Source organism: Penicillium pulvis, assembly GCF_028828015.1.
Source record: "Penicillium pulvis strain IBT 33274 chromosome Unknown contig_1_segment0_segment0, whole genome shotgun sequence".
Taxonomy (NCBI): Eukaryota; Fungi; Ascomycota; class Eurotiomycetes; order Eurotiales; family Aspergillaceae; genus Penicillium; species Penicillium pulvis.
Window position 1 is genome coordinate 3,250,175 of NW_026643074.1, and position 23,872 is coordinate 3,274,046.

A 23,872-nucleotide genomic window follows, 5' to 3' on the forward strand; every position below is an offset into this window, starting at 1 on the left:
GGACGAGTGGAAGAAAGCAGAGAGAAAACAAATGGGGAAGGCTGCTGATGTTCAAGATTGATGTCTTAATTTTGGAATGATTTTGTGTTGAAGTTCCAGGAATTCGAAGTATTTATATTTCTGATCGAGCAATTCAAGTCCGAGATTCGGACGGAGATATGGATTTATGTCCTTTTTAGTGCCTTTCACGATTGTGGAAATCCTATGAATTCGGGGCTCAGGAGGAAATGTTTGGATCAGATCTGACAGCTCTTACACCCCGGATACGACTGCGGGTTAGCGCGTTTTAGTCTCAACCAACGGCGATCCGCGGCTGGACTGTATGTGGGGTCATATATCCATCTATTGTGGCGAATCAGGGGGGCGGCATATGCCCGCTCTGCTGGGGCTCAGCCCGGAGTTAACAGAGTGGGGCAAGGCCATTTCAACGACGCAGAGAGACATCTCTTTCTCCCTCTTTGCCGTCCTCTTGCCCATTCAGCGTCTCTGTTAAGTTAAAATGCCGTCAAGCCAGCCAGGATCCAAGGACCAGACCCGCCACCGTCGGGCACATACTAAATCCCGTCGGGGCTGCCGAAACTGTAAACTCCGAAGAATCAAAGTGAGCCCCAGTTACCTAGCGTATTTGGACTTGATTAATGACATTTGTTACAGTGCGATGAAGCCCAACCGCAATGCCAGAAGTGCATTTCATTTGGTGTCACTTGCAATTATAGAATGGGTCATAATTCAGACTTGCAACTCGCGAAGAACAACACCAATGACAGTCCCTTTGGTCACCTGGTTTTTGATTCAAAACCTAGTCGAACCATATCTATGCCTGCAATCATAGTAGGACATGGCCCCGGCTCCTTCCAGATGGACTCCGATAGCCTGGCACGTCTATATCGCTTCAGAAACCGCACTGTTTTCTCTTTTCTAGGCCGATTGGCCTGTGAGATTTATCAAAATGATGTTGTAAGACTCGCGATGCAGGTAATAAGATACTATACTCGGCTTGCCATTCCAAGACCTGACTGAGACTCCTAGCACCCGTTTTTAATGCGAATCATTTTGGCTGTCACTACCACTCATGATCGCTATCTTGTGACAGGACCAGAAGACAACACACGATCAGTCGCTGAGGTTTATCATGAAACTCAATGCGCTGGACTTCTCAGAAAAAAGCTATCTAGTCCAATCTTAAATGAAGAACGCGATGCTCTTTGGTCCTCAGCAGCGATGTTGGGGATCGCTAGTTTATCTTCCATTGACGCATCAACTCCAGCAGAAGCATGGCCACTCAAACCCGACGATCCATCAGACTTTGACTGGTTGAACTTCTCAACGGGTAAGAAAGCAATCTGGCGAGCAACCGATCCACTTCGACCGGACAGCATCTTTCACCGTATGGCAGGCCACTATACCGAGATTATGAAAACACCACCTCTTCGTGAATTATCAGAAATGGCACCTGAATTCGTCCAGTTATGTTCACTGGACGAACCACTTGCTTGCAGTCAGAACCCGTATTACTCCGCTGTTTCCATGTTGTCTGATCTGTGGCAAGCCACACATACACGAGTGACCGGAAAATTCGTCTCATTTTTGAGCCTAATGAGACCTGATTTCAGATCGCTGTTGGTCCGTAAAGATGCACGGGCGCTACTGATATTTGCATATTGGTATGCGCTTATATCCGACTCCTCTGTCTGGTTTATAACAAGACGAGCGCGGTTGGAATGCCATTCAATATGCCTATACTTGGAGAAATACCATGCTGACGATGGTGATATTCAAAGAATGTTAAAGTTGCCCAAGGCAAAGTGTGAATGTGATAGCCAGATGCCACCAATGTTTCTATAGATGTCAAATCTCACCAAGTTATACCATAAAGGAATATCGAAATTTAACTATCATAGATTCTCTAGACTTTCATACATCGTTTTCGTCGGCCACGGGCGTGGCTGCGGTCACGTGACCGGCACCGGTGCTCCCCGACTTCGGAATTGTCGCCGAATCCGAGTAACAGAGGCGAGAGCGTCAAACAGGTGCCTGACTGTTGTTGTTCTAGAAAAATACCGCTCCCGGCTTTATTATCTCTTTCAGGTTTAAGATCGGACTTCGCCTGCAATCATGAGCGAGCGAGGTTCGGAGATTGTGTTTCGTGCGGAGAACGTGCCGATCCGGTTCTTCAAAGCATGCCGGTGGTGTCGCCGACAAAAGATGCGATGCGATGCACGTCATCAGGTACCATGTTTTCGCTGTCGCTCCACAGGCCGGGATTGTATCCTAGATCCGATCGAAGACAACCGGCGGCGTAGTGATCGCCGAAGAAAGACTACCCCTGCGCGGTGAGACCATGTTGTTGTTTACTCTGCTCAAGATTTAGCTGACTCCTTCAGGTATAGTGGCTCTTCTAGAGCTTCACCACTGGATCAAAGAAGTGGTTTTCATACTCCTGCCTCAAGAGAACAAGAATATTCTCCGATCACCAGGCAAGATGTTAATTTTGACGCTTCAATTGATTCCCTTCCAGATTCGTCGAGCTTAAGGGATCTGCGTAGATCTGTGACCGTTGATCATAATGGCCCTGAGTCGCAGCAGTTAAGCCCGAATGATATGATTGCACCGCAGTCGGCAGTTCATTCTATGTCTGTGAACTTACTTGGTTCCAACAACGTAAGTTAACTCGAATCAAGAACATTGTTACTTGTCCAAACTAAGATTTTCTGAAGATATTCATGGAACATTCAACAAATGGTGATCCAAGAGGTGACATTATCGCTCGGGGTATCGTGACAGAAGAGCGAGCCCGAGTCATGTATGAAAGGTATGCAACGCAAAACATTGGCCATAGCTAGTGAATGTGAAGTTAATCTCTGGCACAGATTTACCGGTGGGAGCAAAAATTTCTTGCCTCTGTTTGATCCTATCCGTGATACATTCGACTCCATCCGATCGCGCTCTTTGTTCTGCTTCACAGTCATCATATATCTCTCCAGTCGAGCAGTCATGGATTTACGCAGTGATACCCATATGCAATGCGTACTGCAGGACGAAGCACAACGACTAGCCGAAGACAGCTTTTTCGAACGCCCAACGAAACTTGAAACAGTTCAAGGAATGATTCTCCTTGCCGCTTACTCTGAGAAAACTTGGTTTTCAACCGCACTAATCCTGCGCACAGCATTAGATTCCGGTCTCGAAAAGTCACTGGATACATTACTCTCACAGGAAAACGTACCGCGCAGCTCGCTTGCCGCTACTATGGATGATCGTCAACTGGTTTGGCAGACACGGACCTGGCTCATTACTTTCACCTTGGAACTCGACGTAGCTTCTGGGACCGGCCGCAAATCGCGTATCGGGGAGGTGGATATCACGAAACTGCGCAAATTCTTGGACTACCCACTATCTTTGCCCTGTGATATGAGAACAGTCTGCATCATCGAAATACATCAACTCCGAGGTTCGTGGAATTTCCACCCTAAAGCGGCGCTGTTCGTGACTAATTTGAGCAGGTCACTCCCGTATCATCCTCGAGAATGCAGCAACGGTCCGTGATATAGTACTTAAAGAACTCCCTGCTATTATGGAACGGTTCTCCTATTGGTTCACTACTTGGGACGAAATTCATCAAAGTAAGTTGTTATCTTGAGGCCTGCGACCATTTTGAGATATAATCACTGACAACCCAAAGATAATGGCTTCCATGCTGGGGCATTCCAACGAAGTAGTCTCAAATTGATGCTTCTCTACGCCAGAATATTTGCATTATGTGCCTCTCTGGCAAGGATACAAAAACTGCAGCCCACTGACTCCAACTCTGAATCAGAGGTTATTGGGAATCTGTGGCAATCCCTGGTCACAAATATTATGGATCAGCTGGCATTTTTGATTAATGAGCCATCCTATCGGTGCCAGCTACCTTGGGCGCCGACCTACCCAGCTTTGACCATGGCCTTTGTCAGTAAGTAATGACATACACCCCAGGACTCTGCACTTGCGTATTAACTCGCAATTAGCAACTTTTGCACTTCGCATCGCGCGGTGGCAACCAAATCTTATTGATCAAGACCTTCTTCTTGAGAGAGCAGAGAAAATGTGCGACTTTTTGAAGCAGCCCCCCTATCCAGACATTCACCGCACGGTCTCGATATTCGTGAATTATGCCCGGGCCCTGATCGCAAGTCAACGCTCAGGAAGCCATGATAGTGACCCACCCAACTTGTCTAGCCAGGGGGATGCCACTTTGGCCCCCTACCAAGGCCCAGATAGCCCTACGGAGCATGCCCCGCATTTAGTATCTTTGGATGGTCCTCGGTACAGGCCTGGCACCGCTGGGCCGATTGATAAAGACCCAAACTTGATGCCGATGCCAAACAATGATGCTGCAGCTGCAGCTGCAGCTGCCAGACCCCCTCTTCCAAGGCTGCCCGACACGATGGAAGCTCCGAACTGGACCATGTCTAATTCCATCGCGGACTCATTTGGTCTCTTTGAAGAAGGCCAAAACGATATCTTTGACTTCTTACCAATGATGCCTTCTTTGCCTCAGTGAATCGACTCAAAACAAATACATAGTAATAAGAGGCAGTCTATTAGATAGACAAATGTCAAATTAAACAGTACCTTTATGGCCAGACCCGGCAGGTCTTCAATCTTTGCGATCTGCAAGACAGTTCCAGAATTGATAGATTCCATGCCCAAACTCACCAAGAAGAGAAGATATTGGGCCACGATGCCCGGGCCATTTCCACTTTTATAATCACATGAAAACATTCCAGGTCGAAAACGTAATTCTGGGCCTTAAAAACCGCAGTCAACAAAACTTGGACCACCCGGTTCCTGGCCGGGTCCGGGAGTCGAGACCCTAAAAACCGGGGCCGGGTCGGGGCCGACCCACCGATTCAGATAGCAGACATTTTACTGGTTTACTGCTATGTACGCAAACATAATAGTTTGGTAACGCTATGCATGGACACGGCCCAGAAGCTCTGAGTCAAGTTTTGCAAAGATTTACTCTCCACTAGTGGCAATGGGTGGTCCTTTTAAATGAGATGGATTTCGCATTGGGATCGTCTTGGATAGAGATATGGCCCATTGGTTTTTCTTCAGTTGTTATTTACTTTTTCGTTCTTTGGATCCACATTCAAAATGTCAAAGCTTATAGGTGACTCGGTCATAAGGCCAGCCTCTTCAATGGAGAAGGAAAAAGACGATGGCGATTACACACTAGTTGATCTGTCTCCCGATGAAACATTGGTTGAGTTCCAAGAGGACTCACAAGCAAATCCAACCAACTGGTCTTTTGTAAGCTTTCATTTACAGTGCAGAAGCAAACCCGATACTAACGCACATAGAATAAAAAATTGTATACTGCAGTCGTGGCGCAGCTCATTGTACTGAACAGCGGCATATCATCTTCCCTACCTAGCAATGCAGTCCCCGCCATCATGGAGGATTTCCACGTGTCCGGAGATGGACAAAAGGTCTTACCGACCGCCATCTTCCTAATAGGATATTGCGTCGGTCCGTTGGTATGGAGCCCACTTTCTGAGACCATCGGTCGTCAACCGGTTCTTTTCTGGACATTCTCTGTTTTCGTTCTGGGCACGCTTGCTTGTGCCTTTGCACCCAACTGGCCCGCACTATTAGTCTTCAGAATGATATGTGGCACTATGGCCGCAGCACCCCAAACAATTGTTGGAGGAGTCTTTGCAGACCTCTTTGATGACCTAAAAAGCCGAGGAAGGGCCATGGCGCTTTATATGGCGGTAAGTTGAGCTGTATTCCTCTGCTAGTTTGAAGAGCAAATCGCTAAATGTACCTGCAGGCTTCAAGTTTTGGGCCAATCATCGGTCCTATAATATCTGGCTGTTCTGTTCAATATGGTTGGCGCTGGACATTCCGCATTGATGTTATACTCTCTGGAGTTGTCTGGGTTGGTCTATGGGGTTTCAAAGAAACATTCGCTCCGGCTTTAATCAAAAAAGAAGCGGCAAGGTTGAGAAAAGAGTCCGGATCAAACCGATACTTTGCTCAACAGGAACTAAAGTCCGATGAGGCGTTTACTTTATGGCAGACTATCACGCGTCCTCTCACGATGCTGGTCTTTGAGCCCATCATTCTCTTTACATCAATTTACATCTCTCTCGCCTGGAGCATGGTGTTCTTCTACTTCCAGGCATATCCTATTATCTTTGAGGGTATGTTCACTTACCGAGTCTTGCCTAGACCCAGACTAACTTCCCAAAGGAACTTACAACTTCACTGTTGAGTATACATCTCTCACATACATTCCAAGTAAGTTTTCAAGAGCCACCATTGACAAAAGTTGAACATCAAGCTAACCATCATAGTCGGCCTCGGCGCTGCATCGTCCTGCGTCTTCGCCCTCTACTACGACAAAATTTACAACAAAGCCAAGAAGGTTGGGAAACGGTGGGCATCCGGTCCCGAAGCCCAACGGCTCCCAATGTCCTGCATATCCGCCCCCTGCCTGACAATCAGTCTCTTCTGGCTCGCCTGGTCCGCAAAATCCAGCGTCCCCTGGATTGTCCCGGTACTTTCAGGAATCGTGTTCGGGCTGGGATACCAAACGACTTTCATTTCACTACTGACATACGTCACCGACGCATATAAAATATACTCTGCTAGCGCATTGGCTGCTTCCGTTATTATGCGGAGTGTCGCCGGTGCACTCTTCCCTCTTGCTGCTGATCCACTTTATGCGAAGCTTGGCGTTGCATGGGCTACTTCAATTCTTGGGTTTGCTAGTCTGGCTTGCATCCCGATTCCGTTTGCTCTGTATTATTATGGGCCTTGGATTCGGAAACGCAGCCCTTTCTGTCAGCGGCTCTTGGAGATGGAGATGCGAAAATCCTCGAAGTTGTCGAGTGGAACACAGACTCCTCAAGAGCTTGAAGTCTAATCATTCCTTTCGGTGCTTTCCCCCTCGACTTGGCGGTGATGGCCTTTGCTCATTTCTTTTTTATTTCCCCCTAATTCTTGCTTTCCTTGTTCTCGCAATTGGTCACTTTGGTGCCTGCATTTACATGGCACGATGATAATGATTACTCAAAATAATAGCCTCGAACCATGATACCTTAGAATGAATAGAAGTCAGTCTTGCTTATCACATCACAAATTATAACTAGTCCACATTCATTATGTATTCGCCATTTCTTTCCCCCGGCTTATCCAGAGAAATTTTTCGAGATATCACGTCCCAATTATCTCTCGTGTTCGCTCGGTCTTTGACCTCGGAAATTCGTTCGGAGCGGTCGTTCGGCGGTCATTTACGCCGACGACGATCTTCAAATAATAAGCCCTTCTTTCCCTTCATCAGATAAATATCAATATTAGAATCTTGTTCTGTTGTCAAGGAAATCTATTGAAAATCCATTCGAAATGTCAACAGAAAATTCCAAATCTGCACATTTGTCCCCCGACTCCCAACATACCCTTGACGAAGCAAGTATAGAGAAAAAGTCCATTGATACAGAAACTCCTAAACAGTCTTGGAATCATGGCGCCGCACCTGATGGAGGTGCAAAAGCTTGGTTGGTTGTGCTAGGCGCTTGGTGCGCCTTATTCTGCACTTTCGGTCGGATCAACAGTACGTTCTCCAGCATCTCAGAAAGCTCCCTGGTTCTTGCTGATATGAAACAGGCGTGGGCACTTTTCAGAGCTATTATCAAACCTCTCTTCTGCGTCAGTACTCTTCCAGCACAATTTCCTGGATCCCTTCTCTACAGATTTTCTTCATGTTTGCCATGGTACGTTCTGTCAACAAGCCCCTCGAGAGACCCCCCTCAGTTATGGAGTTAATCATTTGATATAATAGGGACCCATCGTCGGACAGTTGTATGATCGATTCGGTCCCCGTTATATCATCCTCGGAGGCTCATTTCTTCACGTCTTCGGCCTGATGATGGCATCCATCTCCACGGAATACTACCAGCTTCTTCTTTCCCAAGGTGTCTGCAGCGCAATGGGAGTATGTGCAATCTTTCAACCCTCTATGAATGCGATCCCAAGCTGGTTCGACAAGAAGAGAGGCGCTGCCTACGGGATCGTCGCAACGGGCTCGAGTCTCGGGGGCGTAATATTCCCGATCATGGTTAGTCGATTGATTGATGAGATTGGATACGGCTGGGCAATGCGGGTCGCTGCATTCTTAATTCTCTTCCTTTTGGTAATCACTGTTCTTACTGTTCAGTCGAGAGTGCCCCCGAGACCGCGGGCAATGAGCAGAGAGACCCTTTTGCGGCCATTCAAAGAGGTCAAGATGGTGCTTGTTATTTTGGGTTTTGTATTTTTGACTTTTGGAATTTTTATTCCTATTGATTATTTGGTTGTTCAGGCTATGAGTGCTGGCATGAGCTCTTACCTGGCGCAGTATCTTGTTTCTATGCTAAATGCTGCAAGGTTGGTCCCAACTCAGCTTCTTGGTATTCAGCATCTTGCTAACCATTCTCGGCAGTCTGTTCGGTCGCATGTCCGCTGGTATTTTCTCGGATAAAATTGGTCACTACAATATCCTCGTCAGCGCGTGCTTTCTTGCTGGTATCCTCGTTTTGGCTCTTTGGATTCCTGCGACGAGCAATGCCGCTATTATCGTCTTTGCCTGCACCTTTGGATTCGCTTCGGGTGCTTATGTCTCCCTTGCCGCTGCCTTGGTGGTCAAGATCTCACCGTTCCCGGAGATCGGCTATAGGACTGGGTTGTTATTTTTGTGCTCCTCATTTTCTGGTCTGACAACTAATCCGATTGCGGGGGCTATCTTGCAGCATGATGGAGGCTCCTACACGGGGATGAAGATATTCTCTGGTGTGTTCTTGATGGTTGGAAGTGTGGCAGTGCTAGCTGCTCGACTTTCCCATACCGGGCTGGAGTGGAAGGCGAAGTTTTGATTTCGAGGTGACTGGCACTGATTCCGAGTACAGTCAATACTCTTGATACCGATCTCTTCCCTTGATATCCGTATCATCTCGTCCACACATAAAAAGCTCCGAATAGTTGATTGTAATAGAATTTCAAGTCACGGCAGCATTTTTGCATTCCACAGGCCTATCAAGTGAAGAAGTTTTTGTAGCGATAGCGAAATGATGGGATGCAAAGCACTAGAAACCCCCATGTTTCTCTAGACCAGGTGAGCGATAACCTTGGTACACGCAAAATTCTTGAACTAATATGTAATACTGTTAATCATGAGAAGTAACGATTCTTCTTCGCCGGCGCCGCCTCCCTATGCCAACCAGTTTTACAACCGTCAGGATTCTCCCGGTAATTGTCCCCACAGCATCCAAATATAAAGTATTCTGGATATTCCTCTTTATAGCCTGGGTCACTGTTCGCTTCTTCTGGCCCGAAGAAATCGTTGTCCTCGTATAATTCGGAGTCGTGGTCTGCATACGCTTCCTCTAGAAAGATATTAGGTACCTGATAAGCAAATATTATCCGTGTAACGTACCTGAGTGGTAGATGCAAGATGTCCGAGTATTTTGTGAATGATCAAACTCCTTGTTGCATCTTTGACACTGTGAATAGCGAGGTCTTTTGCCGCTTGGTTGTTGGGCCAATGCGGTTGTGGGTTTATCGGTATCCTCGTCCTCGTCTGACTCCTCGTCTGACTCCCCTTTTGAGTCCAAGTCTGGTAATGGTGGTACCTCGTTCTTTGCGACAAGTAAATGCTCAATGGTTTTCTCTTTTACTCCAGGTATTGTCTCGCAAAAGGATTTTAAAAGGTCCCGTAGCACTGTGCTGGAGACGGTGGCAATGGAGAGATCAAGAGCAGCATCATCAAATTTTGCTTCTGTATTTTGAACTTCATCAGCTTTACCAATCAATGCCGGGACGTCCATTTTGTCGCAGATGATTTTTGGATTTTTAAGGGGAAGAAGAATATTGTAAACATGACCGTCGCGGAAACGCGTTAAAACGCGGTCGTTATCACCACCGATAAGTTGATAGCGGGTATGGCGGGTAGCTATTAGCCTATAATTCAGCACCATAAGATGAGTTGGAGATTGTTAAAATGACACCTCAACTGAATATTATGACAGGTCATATGACTGGATTCCCGGTTTCTTGATACCCAAAAAAATCAGGCACTGTTTCATTGGATTAGTCTTCACACTAATTCTTATCTGGATGAGTGGGGTGTTGAAGTTCGATCTTTCATATTCCATGGGACAATCAAGGAAGAGTAGTGAAATACAGTAGTGAGATGCACAACAATGGAAAACCTCACAATAGGTTATTCCAGACTAGTTAAATGATAGCTGTTGCCACTGGTAGAACTGATGAATATTCAAAACTGCAGATACATTAGAGTATACGGGCCCTCTTCGCCACGTGTGCTTCCGGTGCCACGCGTGCCATGTGCTCACTCATGGCAATAACGTGCGACGCTGCCTCTTTATGCCAATCAGTCTCACACCCGTGGGGGTTGTCCCTCAAGTTACCCTCACAACACTCGAATACATAGCACTCTGGATATTGCTTTCTCAACTCGTCATCACAGTCCGCCTCATCAGGTCCGAAGAAATCGTTGTCCACGAACAAATGGGAGTCCTCATCCGCACACGCTTCCTCTAGATGGATTTTAGGTATTTATCCAGAAAAGTGGCTCTATAAAAACTTACCAGTGTGATAACGGCAGGCTGTTGGGGTGTTTTCGAGAGTATCAAACTCATTTTTGCAGTTCTCGCACTGTGAATACCTAGGCCTCCTGCGCCCAAGTTCTTGGTCCGAAATTTCGATGTCTTTGTTGGTATCCTGGTCCCATTTTGAGTTTGGCGGATTTGGAACTTTGGTCTTTGTGACAAGTAGATGCTCTATGGCCATATTTTTTGCTTTTGGGATAGTCTCGCAAATGGACCTTAAAAGTCCTTGCAGTACTGTGCTGGAGACTGTGCCGATGGAGAAATTGAGAGCAGCATCGTCGAATTTGGCTTCTTTAATTTCAACCTCGTCAGCCTCGTTGATTGGAGCTGACACATCCATTTTTTCGTGTTGCTGATACAATTTTTTATGGGAGAGAGAAAAGGTTGTAGATAAAATGTTAACATGCAAGTATCTAGGGATGGTTGTGGTTGTGCGATTTGGTTCGGTTAATTACCTCGTTATAACGGATCTAATCGTTGTAACGAAATTTAAAACCGTTATAACAAGATTTAACCAGTTGCCCAGGTGACAATCCACTTTTGGTGGATCTCGATCACGGAATAGCTATGGTCATAAAATTCAGGTATGCTCAGATTCAACGACGCAAAGAGCTGAAAAGCAGTAAAGAAGGAAGTTACAAGGTAGAACGGTCATATCCTGATATGGGCAGAATAGAGAAAGAGAAAACAACTGAGAGAGATCTCTATCTAGCACTTTAAGTTTCAGTGCATCAGTCTGATAGCTAAGTCTCCAAAGACTGATGAATAACGCTAGTTCGGTACATCTCACTCCGCTCAATCAACTCCTCATGAGTTCCTTGTTCCGTACAACGCCCCTCTTCAATAAGATAAATACAATCCGCCCGATGGATAGTATTAAGTCGATGCGCAATCGCCACAATAGTTGTCTGACCAGCAAGAGTCGCAAGTGCATCCTGAATTCGCTTTTCAGACTCCACGTCCAGCGCACTAGTGGACTCGTCCAGCAACAATAAACGCGGCCGACGCACCAACGCACGCGCAATCGATACTCGCTGCCGTTGCCCACCGGAAAACTGCCTGCCATCCCGGGTACACGGCGTCTGATATCCTTGTGGTAGTGCCATGATCACCTCGTGGACGTTGGCCATGCGACATGCTTCCTCGATTTCTGCTTGTGTTGGTTCGTGATTTGGTCGAGCGCCGAGGCCGATGTTGAATGCGACTGTGCCTTCGAAAAGAACATTTTCTTGTGGAACGAGGGCAATATCGTCGCGAAATCCTGTGCCTAGTTGCCGGGTAATGTTGACTCCGTCAATTATTACGGCGCCAGATTCGGGTCGGTAGAATCTTTCCAGCATGGCGAAGGTGGTTGATTTTCCAGACCCGCTTGGTCCGACTAAAGCACAAAATTGACCAGGTTTGATCTTCAGATTGATTCCGCGGAGCACAGGCTCTCCTGGTCTTGAGGGGTATTCGAAATGAACGTTCTGCAGTTCAGCTCCGATGCCTTTCATGGCTGGGAGTGGACCAGTTGAGTCCGCACTTTGTTGTTCGCGGTGAAATGCTTCGGGGTCAGTGATCTTTTCCCCGAGGAGATGCAAGCCGGAGCTGGTAATCTTTCCTGGGATTTCGGAGCTCAATTCCTCGTCAGATGAGTTGGTAGTGAGTAGCTCTGTGATGTTCGAGGCAGCCAGGCCGGCTTTTGAAATGTCCGGTGCAAGAGCGAACATCTGTCCGCAGGACTGTGTGCTGAACAGAATTGCAGGCATCACGATGAAGAACTGCGTCTGGGAGTACAGACCAGCAACTATCTGCTTAGTACCCCACCAGTATGCCAATGCATAGACGAGTGCACTGATGCTGAAAGAGAGCGCAAGGAATATATTGCCAAAGGCGATGGACTGTAACGTTTCTTGATATGGAGCTTTAAGTGCGCGCTCGTAAACAGAGTAGGATTGCTTCTCAAGGGAGAATGCTGAGATGGCTCGGATATTGTCAACAGCCTCTATTGTGATAGCAGTGGCTTGTGCAAATGCCTTCTGGTGTCGTTCTGCAAAATTGGCCTGGGTTCGAAGTTTCATAATACCTGCTATCAAAAGAACAGGAATTGTTGGAAGAAGCACAATTGTGATCTTCCAAGCAATGACAAATGAGACCACGAGGCCGGCTATCAGGTTCACTGCTGTGGCTAAGAGCAAGCCTATTGTAGTGCCAGTAATGCTACCTAGTGCTGCTGCATCACCGGTGATGTAGGTGATGAGGGTTCCTGGTGTACGATCTTCCATTCCATGCCACTGAAGGGTCTGACCCAGTAGAAATCGCAAAGAAAGGATTCGCATTCGGTATAGAATCTTGTCCGCAGCCCAGCCAAATGCACAGCCCGCAATTACATTGGCTGAGAACTCGATGATTGCAATGATGAAGAAGAGAAGTCCGTAGAGGTGGCCGCTATAGCGGATACTTTCAGCTCCAGTGCAGGGACTAAGAGCGCTAACAGTATGACCGAAGATTACTGCTTCTGCAGTATAGCTGCCGCCAATGACCACTGCGAACGCCAGGCCAAGAAGGACGTAGAGCAGATCAGGACGAATGATAGAGAAAGTGAATTTGGCAGTGAACCATCCTGATGGCTTGCGCTTCTTTTTCTCTTTCTTCTTCCGTTTCCTCTGCTCCTTTTCCGTCTCCTTTATGGCAGTGGTTGTATATGCAGGTAACATCTCGTCTGTAATATCAGCACTGCTCACCTCAAGGAATGCTTCTTTCGTATCGGTGAATGTCTGGCTCGTCTCTCGAACCTCATGAATAGGGTCATGGTTGGAGCTGGCTGTAGGACTCAGCTTCCCAAGGTTCTGGAGCCGCACCATCTCAGCATACGAGCCCCCTGCCGCAACTAGCTCTACATGAGAACCTTCCTCCACGACCCGGCCCTTCTGGATGACTACAATCTTGTGGGCATCCTTAGCAGTGGCCAAACGGTGCGCAATAGAGATTATTGTCACGCGTTCCGCTACTCTAGCTAACGCATCCTGAATCAACCTCTCACTGGTCGAGTCTAGAGCTGCTGTCGCTTCATCGAGAATCAGAACTGCCGGGTCACGCACCAACGCCCTCGCAAGTGCTATTCGCTGCTTCTGTCCACCACTCAGCTGGCCACCAGATGATCCCACCCCCGTCGCAAATCCAAATGGCAGGGCATCAATGAAGTATAGAGCATTTGAGCTGGCAGCAGCCTCTCGGACCAAGGCCACGATCTCAGCAATCCTAGGATCAAATTCCACAAGAGCAGCCTTTTCAGTCATTCCACTGCGCATTTTCGCGACCAGATTGGTCAAAGAGGGACCCGAAATGAATTCTCTTAAATGCTGATGCTTTTCGCTGGCCGAAGTCACTAGTCCGTATGCGATATTCTCCAAAATTGACCGATCCAACAAGGAAGGCTCTTGCTGCACGAATCCAATATTTCCCCGCAAATGCCGTACATTCACATCACAGAAGTTCTGTTCTCCTACACATATCTTCCCCGACACCGGATCATAGAATCTTTCCAGAAGGGCGACAATAGTAGATTTCCCGCCTCCAGATGGTCCCACAATGGCAGTATGTTTCCGGGGTGGAATGGAAAATGTCACACCCTGTAACACTGGCGCATCAGGTCGAGACGGATAAGTGAAATGCACGTCGTTTAAGGTGATATCTCTAGACTCGAATGGAGCAGATTTGTCCCCCGACTCTGAAGTCCCGTCGATCTGGGATTCCCGGTTGATAACCACCATCAGTCTTTCAGATGCGCCTGCTGCAGACGCAAAGACGTGCACATATGGGGCAACTTGACTGAGAATAAACGATGCATCGATCAACACAAAAATGACAGTGTATACTGCGCCGACGGACACGCCTGAGCCATTTGATTCCACCGAGTCGGCAATTAGACGAGATCCCTCCCAGAAAGCTAACGCGTTAGAGCTATAGGCAATGAAATACAGTAGCCCAAGCTGCATAGCGTGGGCTAAGGCCTTTTTCAAAGCGTCGAGGCGGTACCCAGATAGGTGTGCTGCAAACAATCTCTCGAGACGCTCGTGTGAATTGAAGGCGTGCACGAGAGTTAGATGTGATAAACTTGACGACGCGATCGAAGTAGCGGCATTGACATGTTCCGTTATTCGTCCTGCATATTTCTTGATATAATAGCCTCCACCATATGACATGATAAAGTAGCACGGTACCACAGAAACCAACATTCCCGCAATCTGAGGGACCTTGATGAATGCCACAATATATGAAGTGACGAAGTATGAGACAGTGGAAATGACGATGCCCACTTTTTCCGAAGTACCGGACTGTATCACCTCGATATCACTCACTAGCCGGGAGATCACATCGCCTGTGGGAAGGCTCTCAACATACCCCGTCTCTTGTCTGATGATACTCTCGAAATATCGGCGGCGGTAGCGGCGGGCAATGCGTTCGCTGACGTAGCTCCAGCAGCTGCAGTGGATGTATAGAAAGCAGAAATTGGCGATTGTGATGTATATCACGTATAGCACCTTCTGACGTACGGCGCCTGAGACATCGGTTGTCTGGCTGGGTGCCGAGGAACAACTGGTTGTGTTGAGGTCGTTGATCAGATCACCGAAGACGATACCGAGTAGTGGGAAGGGAAGACCGGAGGCGATGGAGAAGAAGAGGCCCGTGATGATGAGAAACACGTCCGTGGGTGTGTAGTCCAGAGAAAAGAGGAGTCGAACGTAGGAGAAGGGATTTCTAGTGCCATTCTTCGTGGCTATGCATTTCTTCACACAAGCGATCTGTTTCTGTAAGCCAACTGTTCAACAATCAGATAGTTGACTCTCATGAAGAACATACCATCTGGCTTGTTTTCTTCCCATCTTGTGCATTAGTCTCCATATTTCCTTCTATGGTTCCGCGGTCTGCTTTACAATCATAGCCTCGTCTCACAGCCAGTGTGAGTAACTTATCCTCAACATCCAACAGAACAGATTACCTCCACAACACTTTGGATCTGTCCATGGATAAGAAATGTTGTTGTGGGACATTAAGGTATGAAGTACAGAAGAGCCTAGAGCTAAGGACTGAAAAAGGCATAGGGACGCCAATATCCGGCCAAGAAAGTATACCCAAGAAAGAAAAAAGAAAGCAACACCCGAACTCCCTGTGAACTGACGACAGACCTAGGTAACAGACTCGAGCGCAATAGTCGCTATCTAGTGGATCGCACATGAGAACTGATGTAACCCAAGAAACCAGAGCCACACAATGCCCGAGGAAAGGTCAGGAAGGGGAAATTCCATAAACCCGACGATCCATACCAGTTCACGCAATGGCGGTGCTCAACACGAGCACACACGATTTCAAAGCCAAATGATTTACACAATCTCGAGGCCTAAGCGTAGACCCTGCATAAAGCGACTCCACCAGTGCATCTGATAATCCACGCAGAAAGAGCGAGAATCGCCTAACCAAACCTAAGAAAGTATTTCCCACCTCGTTTCATGGTTATATGCACTCGGCCTGCCTGTTTGGGTATTTGACTTTTGCTTCAAGTTTCAGTTGCCTCTAGGGCTCTGACGATCTTTCTTGGCCAGTAGTTGAAATGGCAGTTGAAGTGTGTTTCTTCGGAGAATATCCATGTTATCTGATCTTATCTTCATCAGATTTGATTGATTAGAGAAAGTTCCTGAAAACGCCACATTATTGAGACAAGCCATGAAGGTTTGTATTAGGGTTGCCCTGGTTTCAAAGTTTTCATTCTTGTGCACTGACCGTTTATGTCCCCGCAGTGACGCGACACCCGCTAGATCCCGCTTTCGCCGCGGTTTCCTCGGGATTTGTGCTATTTCAAATCACTGAATTCGTACAGGGTGAATGGAAGGTCATATGAGCTTTTCAAATGAACACAAAATTAGTTGAACAGCCGCACTAACAAGTAGCGCAGTATTCAAGATTTAGGGAGTAATATTATTGAGTACATACTCAGGTATCTACTTGCTCCCGTTACTTTGTAGACTACACTGGAATGTGATATCGATTGAAGAGTGATACCACTGAAACACCTTTACCGGTTATGAAATGGAGCGCGGTATTCGAACACCGGAAATTTAGTTGAATATTCTCCATAACCGCATTTGAAGTAGCGCAGTATTTGTAATTCAGAAAAGATGTTACGTCAAGTATAAAAGGAAGGTTCACCTCGCTCATTTCACATTAATATACGACATAACGCTTCATAAGAGCCATGATATAGGTAAGAGAAGCCATGCAATGCGGCCTAATCGATCATTTTCACGTGAAGTGTGGTTCGAGTTCCCAAATCTCCCTTTTAGTACTGCTTGCCGCTTTTCGCTTATTAACACCAAGTAGAACTAAGCATGCTATAGAATTGGCGCCTATGTTTCTCCATGTTCATGAAAGTTCTTTGATTCAAAATCTGGGGAAGCTCTCCGATAAACACCCTCTACTCCATGGGCTCCTTCTTAAATAACTTTAGAATAAGCTCGTTCTCACATGCAGCAGCAACATCAACACTAGTTCTCTGTCTCTTGTCCTCAAACATTGGATCCAACCCCATTTCCATCAGCCGCTTGAACCGCCCCACACACGCGCGTTTAACTCTCGGGCGCCAAAACATACGTCTTGCCTCGAGTTCAATTCCTGCAATGACATGGAGTAAAGTAGAGCCGTCGTTACTTCGGGAGAAAACATCTGCGCCTGATTCCAGGAAGAATTCGAAGCTGGAATCTTCGTCCGTCTGAGCTGTTCCCTGGCCCAGTCCTCCATCATTCTCCTTGACGAGACTGAAGAGTGGCGTTTCTCCACTTTTGTTTTGCGCGTTGATGTCGACCCCTGATATCATGAATCGTTCGAATAGGTCTTTATTTAATATGGGGGATGTAGAAAAGTGATGGAGAGCCGTGTCTCCATTCTTGTCTGGTTGAAGGGGATTTGCTCCATTGTCCAGGAGAAATTGAATTAGGTTATCTCGTTTCTCACGCAGGGCATGGTGGAGAGCAGTCTCGCCGGCTTCGTCGGTCTGGTCCACGAGACTCGGGTTGGCCGCCATGGCGGTCTTGAGTGCCTTTTTGACGGAATTTTCAGAGATCAAACGCCCGATGTGATGAAGGATCGTTCTCCCCTTGTTGTCCTGGGCCAAGACATTTGCCCCACGATTGATCAGTTCTTCAAAGCAGTTCATGGAGTTGTACTTTTCGTGTGATTTGTTGTCGTAAAACATTTCACTGCAATTTTTGGACGCAGCTAAGATCAGCGTGCACCCGTTCTCATCACGGCGCTCGGTATCCAAAAATGCAATCTTGAAGATTGGATCAAATATATGGCCATCACTCAAGAGCTCGTGGATTACAGTCGCGGTTGTGACTGGGAACTCCCTGCGCTCTTCAGCGCGCAAACCCCCATGCGGAATGTACTGAATTTTCTGCTTGGAAAAAGTGGCATATGGATCTGCTCCGTACTTCAAAAGCACATCTACTAATTGCATTTGAATTGCAGTGTTCGAATTCGGTTCCGCTGATTGACTGCGAGGGCGGCCCGCGGCTGCGTATAGCAGTGGTAAGGTCCCGGCACCGACGGTTTTGAAACGATCCGGAGAACTACCGTAGGAGAACTCCGTCGGAAGATCCTGCCTCAATATTGATTTTCCGCTATGGGAAAGAAGTGCCTCCAAAATTTCGACCTGCTTATGGTTTAGAGCAGAGAGTATGGCGGAAGGGCTGGCTTCAGCACCATGTGCAATCAAAAGTTTGATGAGATTCAGGTCGTCGCCAGCCTTTGAAAGACACGTTTTGCCAGTGTTGTCAGCCGCATTGACATCTGCACCTGCTTCTATGAGAACTTTAAAAGCTTCCTTGGAAAATGGGTGATGGGTATTCAGGGCAATGATAAGGGGTGTCTCTCCTTCCCTGTTCCGAATATTAATGTTTGCGCCCATTCGAATCAAGTACGGTAACGCTTTGTCCACATGCCACCAGAGCTTTCCGAGGGCAAGGTCATGCAAGACCCCCTTGGTAATTGATGGAAGGAAACCCCCGTCACGAAAAATACGTTCCGTGCATTTCGCATTTGTGTTAACTCCAAAGCCTTCAACAAGAAGTTTCACGACGTCCATATTGGGAAGCTGTCTTTCACAAGCAGATACGAGCAATGGTGTACTGCATTGGTGTAGGTTGCCTTCGTCTGGATCGAGGGCCCAGTCAATGCCGTCAAGCTGGGCCGCTATCTTCTGAGTACACATACGATCAAGAATTTCAGTAAATCCCCATCTCGCAAGCATATTCCACGCTTCGGATCCGTCAGAACCTGGATTCTGGAGGCTGTTGTCCCCTGATAGCTTTTCGAATAAGTCATAGTATCTCAAAGCCAGAGCATTCTCCACTGCGCGTTGTCGGGCATATTGGGCATCTGTCTGATCCCACGCGTCTTTCTCTTCGTCTTCGTCTTCTGGTGTCCAGCCCTCCTCTATGAATTCTCGCATTGCGCTCCGGCAATTAGTCGCAACTGATATTCTAAGCTCCCGGTCATATATCTCAGACCTGAGGTGTCTTGGAAGATATCCAGGGGGTGAGGTAGGTTGGATGAGAGGAGGTGGGAGACAAGAAATCGTATACCCAAATTCAGGCTTCGCGGCATTTCTCCAGGCATACTCTAGAGACTTGTAATCGCTCTTTAGGTCGATTCCATGTTTGACAAGCAGATTCATGATCTCATTCAATCTTGTTGTATCATGTTCCGAGTTGATTCTTCCGAAGATGGGCTCGCCATCATTGTGAGCTCGATCAGGGAATGGTCGCGTGTCATCCTTCAGCATCAAGCCTGCTGCATTAAGACCTTTAATTGGTGGCGCACGCGGCGGTTGCACTGATGGTATTCGATAATCCCACAGCGAAGCTTCTTTCTCGAACTCCCCACATAATGCAAATGGAGAATTCCCATGGGTGTCAAGAACAGAGCAGACTGCTCCAGCCTCAAGCAAGGATTTGACAGTCTCCGGTCGACCGGAGCGGCATGCGTAATGAAGGGCAGTTCGTTTGTCTTTATCTCGACTGTTGACTAATTCCAGGCGGATTTTCTCAGAAAGTGACATGGCCTGGGATAATATCATATCAATGATGCCGGACTGTCGTGCACGCGCAGCAAGATGAAGGACTGTCATATTATCATGTGTAGCTGCGCGAATGTCGGCTCCAGCGTTGAGAAGTCTATGAAAATATACTTCAGAGATCGTAGCAGCGATGTGTAGTGGCTGGATACCTTTATTATCACTAACTGTCAGACATTCGGCCTGTCCAAGGACGTAGCCAAGGACTGTGTAACCTGATTCGTTGTCTTGGTCATACTTGAAGTCATCTCTCGAACAGACAGCGTGCAGAACCGTTCGACCGTCGTTATTGCGTTGGCTGATGTCCATGCCAATGTCCATCAATCGCTCCAATACCTCTCGCTTATTCCTCAATGACTTATCAGTGACAACTTCATGAAGTGGTGTGTTGCCAGAGTAGTCTGACACAAGAAAATCAGCGCCTAAGGTTTGGAGACGAGATAAAGTGGCCAGGCTGTTGATGGCACAGTGCCATAGGGTACGGCCTTTGTGATCACGCGTATCAAGACGTGCGCCCTGTCTAACGAGGTGGTCCAGTATTTTTGAGCCGCCATGAAGACCTCTCCATGATGACAATTGAGCAAAAAGAACTGACTGGCCCTCATTGTTGCGTGCTTCAAGGTCCGATCCGGCTAGCACCAGGCTTTCAATTATTTCGGGACCAACGTCATCGCCCATTTGGTGCAATGGAGTGTTTCCCGCGTTATTTCTTAGATTCGAATCGGCACCTGCATCCAGCAAAGCTTGAATCACCTCTTGGTGGAGGTGGAAAAAAGGGCGCCGCTTCAACATCAGGTGCAATGGTCCGTCTCCTTCGAAATTGGTCGCATTTACATCAGGCTTGTAGGCTAAAAAATCCATAATCCTCTGGTTGTGGCCCATACTGTCTTTTATGCGACAAAGCAATGGAGTCATTCCATCGATTCCTCTGGATTTATTAATATCCACTTTCCCACTCTCTAAGAGCAGTGGTACAGCTTCATCCCTGAATAAAGATGAGAAATGCATAGCTGTCTGTCCAGCGTTGTCCTCGGTGTTAGCATCGGCGCCTGCATCCAGCAGAGGCTTAACCAATTCGATGGATGATTTGACTGCATAGTGCAAAGCTGTCGAGCCACTAGAGGTCATCGCATGGACATTGGCACCAGCTTTGATAAGAGCCTTCACACATTCAGCGGGCTGACTGCAAGCCTTTTGCATGATATCAGACATTATGCACAGAGCATGGAGCGCCGTGAACCCCCTTCCGGCTTCTGAATCAGAAGTTTCAATTCGTAAGTCGGGTCTTGAAGAACGATATTTGGATATAGCTCCTTCAATTTCTTTGGTACTTGCACAGAACACGTTGGGGTCCGCGCCAGCCTTTATCAGGACTTCGATTGTCTTGAGATCCGTACTCATGCAAGCCACGAACAGCGCGGTATCACCTTGCAACTTGGCGTTGACATCAACTCCGGGCTGTTGCAAAATCAGATCCGCAATGTTAGATCGGCCTTTCTCAGCGGCCCAATGTAGCGCTCGGTGCAAATCATCCAAAGTCTTTAATCTCGGAATCAACTCGACCACTGTCTCTAGATGACCGGCATAGCACGCATACATCAAAGGAGTGTGACCTTTGGTACTAGGTCCACGAGCGGGAGGTACACATCCCCAGCTGCCTATCGGGGGGTTTTCCCTTGTCTTCGGGGTCAAGGGACTGACCCCAGCAGCGAGTAGAACCTTGACTACATCCACGAAGTTCGATTTAGCGGCTATGTGCAATGGCTTTAGCCCTTCGCCCAATTCAGCATCGGGGTCAGCTCCATGATCAATGAGCAGCTGAAGCACATCGGCGTGGTTGTATGATGCTGCCCAGTATATGGGCAGACTCGCAGATTCTCGGTCCATGACTTCACCGCTGGATAAAGTTTGATTTGTGAATTGAGCTAGGCCAGTTAGAGCAGCGACGTGAAGGGGCGTAACGCCCTCAATTTCCCGATTTGGCCAGGCTATATTCAGCCAAGCATTGTATCGATGCTTCTCCGCAAAAAAGGTATCAAGATGTTCGTGCAAAGTTTCCAGGTTTTCGCCCGATTTCTCTGCCCGATAGGCATGCTTGTACCAGTTGTTCGAAGCGTACTCTGAGAATGGAAATTGCAATCGTAATTCGCGGTCTTTTGTCTCCTTGCCATTACTTAATCGGCTACGGCTTTTCCTCGGTATGACGTTCGTAATCTCCATTTTGTCAAGACATCCTGCCCGCAGATACCCCAAACAAGCTAAAGCAAGGCGCAGGTTGGTTGCACCAGGTTCAAAGATCGGATATTCAGACTCTTTCAAGACGCTCGATCTGGTATAACCTTTGAGAAACTCGGTAAAGGAGTGATGGATAACCGACACAGTTTCATCGGGCAAGATTTCCAGAAGGGGTCCGCAAGCAGCTCTGACCAGGTCTTTGGTTTCTTTGAGGGTTGAATTGCTACCAGAACTTGCGTTCAGCACTTCAGCAATCTCAAGAAGTCGCAGCGGGCGTGTCGCATGAGTAACAAACTGAAGGATAAGAAGTTGGAGCTCGGAAGGTACATTCGATCGCCGAGCATGCTCCCGTAGCAGTTCATTGAACATGGCGTTAAGATCCATCGGTAAAGCGTTCAAAACATCTTGCACATGTGCGCCTGGCTCAAGAAAGGCATTCATGGACATTTTTGCATACAAAAACATACCATTTGCCCGACCGGGAACCGCCTTTTGAATAGCATTCCAATCTTCTTTGTCGATGGATGAGTTGCGAAGCTTATACTGAACATATGCTGCGATATCAACATCTACTAGTTTTTCTTCTAGTCGAATTTGCTGGATAGAATATGATCTCAATGGCATCTCCAACCGGGCTATTGGGCGCGAGGTCATCAAAACCTTGATGTTTTCTGGGCGCCATTGACCTAGATCAACCAAAGCCCTAAGAAAGTCATCATTTCCTGGATCCATCTCATCCAAAGCATCCGTCACACAATATGCCTTCTGGAATCCACGTAATGCCATCTTAAGGTCATTCCACAGATCTATCGATGACAGGTTGTCAAGAGACCGATCTTCTTGAAGATAATTTTGAAGTTTGACTTGCAGTGGAGGGCTATAGTCTAGAACCTGACACAGCCAATCTCGCAACGCAACGATGGGCGTATGATTAGCGTCAATGATCTGTCGGAAGAAAAAGTAGATCACTGGGACATTCATCTCCTGCAGTTGCTTAATTATAGAAGCAGCCATGACGGACTTGCCAGAGCCTGGTATGCCTTTGATCCACAGCAGCCCATTATCACCAGAGTGCCACTGCTGATAAATTTGACTTGATGTAAGCCAAGTACCAGTCCCCAGTAGGTGCGAGGCGCGGTGCCTAGAGTATTCGCTTCTTTCCAAGTCGTATGGAGTTGGCTGAAGCCATTTGGTGATTTCGGCAAGTTCTTTTGCCGGCAGTGGGAGTATGTTATCAGAATTAAAATCCTGAACGTCTCCTGCTTGGATCAGGACGGTGTTGCTGTCGGAGTCTGATAGAGACATGATTACATGACCTTACTACTCCCGGGTGAGAGTGTGGACAAGAGGTCATTATATGACAGAAAGTGGAGGCCTAAATGTAAGCGCTTAGGCTAAGACACGGTCAATGCACATGCTTAGCCTCTGCCTATCACTCTGCTCCATCTTTCAACGTCCCGCACGTGGCCCACACCGTCACATTAGAGCGATTTTTCATACAAAGGAAATGAGGCGGAGCATCTGAGCAGGGATGTGTTCAATATAGCGATTGGCCTGAAATTGTCAGCCCATCGATCCGGGGTTCCGGATGGAGCTTCTTAAACACCACGGAATTAGTTGAACACCCTCACTAGCCGCATTTTGAACGAGCGCAGTATCCGAGGTTCAAGGAATAATGTTATTGAGTACATACTCAGGTACCTACTTGCTCACGCTACTCTATAGACTACGCTAGAATGGTAAGTTGATTAAAGAATACCTTTCTTAACCTATATCATGGCTCTTCTGAAGCTCTATCTCGTATAGTACATGTCTATCAATTTGATCACGTATTTGAACAGCGAAAAAAAACAATACTATCCGGTTCTTG

The 23,872-nt window shown here is 47.3% G+C and overlaps 8 protein-coding genes across 8 annotated transcripts; 4 read left to right on the plus strand and 4 right to left on the minus strand.

Annotated features, from left to right (window-relative positions):
* Positions 1-499: 499 nt before the first annotated feature.
* N7503_004177 (Zn(II)2Cys6 transcription factor domain-containing protein) lies at positions 500-1,845 on the plus strand (the record flags this gene model as incomplete). Its single annotated transcript, XM_057063724.1, has 3 exons — positions 500-601; positions 655-957; positions 1,030-1,845. The coding sequence occupies 3 exons, from the start codon at positions 500-502 to the stop codon at positions 1,843-1,845; spliced, it is 1,221 nt and encodes a 406-aa protein (XP_056924639.1).
* A 756-nt stretch (positions 1,846-2,601) lies between these two features.
* Positions 2,602-4,543, plus strand: N7503_004178 (fungal specific transcription factor domain-containing protein; the record flags this gene model as incomplete). The annotated part of the gene is made up of 6 exons (XM_057063725.1): positions 2,602-2,661; positions 2,718-2,812; positions 2,871-3,451; positions 3,504-3,623; positions 3,683-3,952; positions 4,008-4,543. 6 exons carry the CDS (start codon positions 2,602-2,604, stop codon positions 4,541-4,543), a joined length of 1,662 nt encoding a protein of 553 aa, XP_056924640.1.
* A 596-nt stretch (positions 4,544-5,139) lies between these two features.
* N7503_004179 (putative MFS multidrug transporter) lies at positions 5,140-6,916 on the plus strand (the record flags this gene model as incomplete). Its single annotated transcript, XM_057063726.1, has 5 exons — positions 5,140-5,295; positions 5,346-5,759; positions 5,819-6,191; positions 6,241-6,288; positions 6,345-6,916. 5 exons carry the CDS (start codon positions 5,140-5,142, stop codon positions 6,914-6,916), a joined length of 1,563 nt encoding a protein of 520 aa, XP_056924641.1.
* A 479-nt stretch (positions 6,917-7,395) lies between these two features.
* N7503_004180 (MCT family MFS transporter) lies at positions 7,396-8,900 on the plus strand (the record flags this gene model as incomplete). Its single annotated transcript, XM_057063727.1, has 4 exons — positions 7,396-7,603; positions 7,657-7,763; positions 7,832-8,415; positions 8,471-8,900. 4 exons carry the CDS (start codon positions 7,396-7,398, stop codon positions 8,898-8,900), a joined length of 1,329 nt encoding a protein of 442 aa, XP_056924642.1.
* A 295-nt stretch (positions 8,901-9,195) lies between these two features.
* Positions 9,196-9,851, minus strand: N7503_004181 (uncharacterized protein; the record flags this gene model as incomplete). Its single annotated transcript, XM_057063728.1, has 2 exons — positions 9,196-9,410; positions 9,461-9,851. 2 exons carry the CDS (start codon positions 9,849-9,851, stop codon positions 9,196-9,198), a joined length of 606 nt encoding a protein of 201 aa, XP_056924643.1.
* Positions 9,852-10,317: 466 nt separating this feature from the next.
* Positions 10,318-10,995, minus strand: N7503_004182 (uncharacterized protein; the record flags this gene model as incomplete). The annotated part of the gene is made up of 2 exons (XM_057063729.1): positions 10,318-10,583; positions 10,635-10,995. 2 exons carry the CDS (start codon positions 10,993-10,995, stop codon positions 10,318-10,320), a joined length of 627 nt encoding a protein of 208 aa, XP_056924644.1.
* Positions 10,996-11,398: 403 nt separating this feature from the next.
* On the minus strand, positions 11,399-15,542 carry N7503_004183 (ABC transporter ATP-binding protein; the record flags this gene model as incomplete). Its single annotated transcript, XM_057063730.1, has 2 exons — positions 11,399-15,448; positions 15,501-15,542. 2 exons carry the CDS (start codon positions 15,540-15,542, stop codon positions 11,399-11,401), a joined length of 4,092 nt encoding a protein of 1,363 aa, XP_056924645.1.
* Positions 15,543-17,109: 1,567 nt separating this feature from the next.
* Positions 17,110-23,307, minus strand: N7503_004184 (uncharacterized protein; the record flags this gene model as incomplete). The annotated part of the gene is made up of 1 exon (XM_057063731.1): positions 17,110-23,307. One exon carries the CDS (start codon positions 23,305-23,307, stop codon positions 17,110-17,112), a length of 6,198 nt encoding a protein of 2,065 aa, XP_056924646.1.
* Positions 23,308-23,872: the final 565 nt, after the last annotated feature.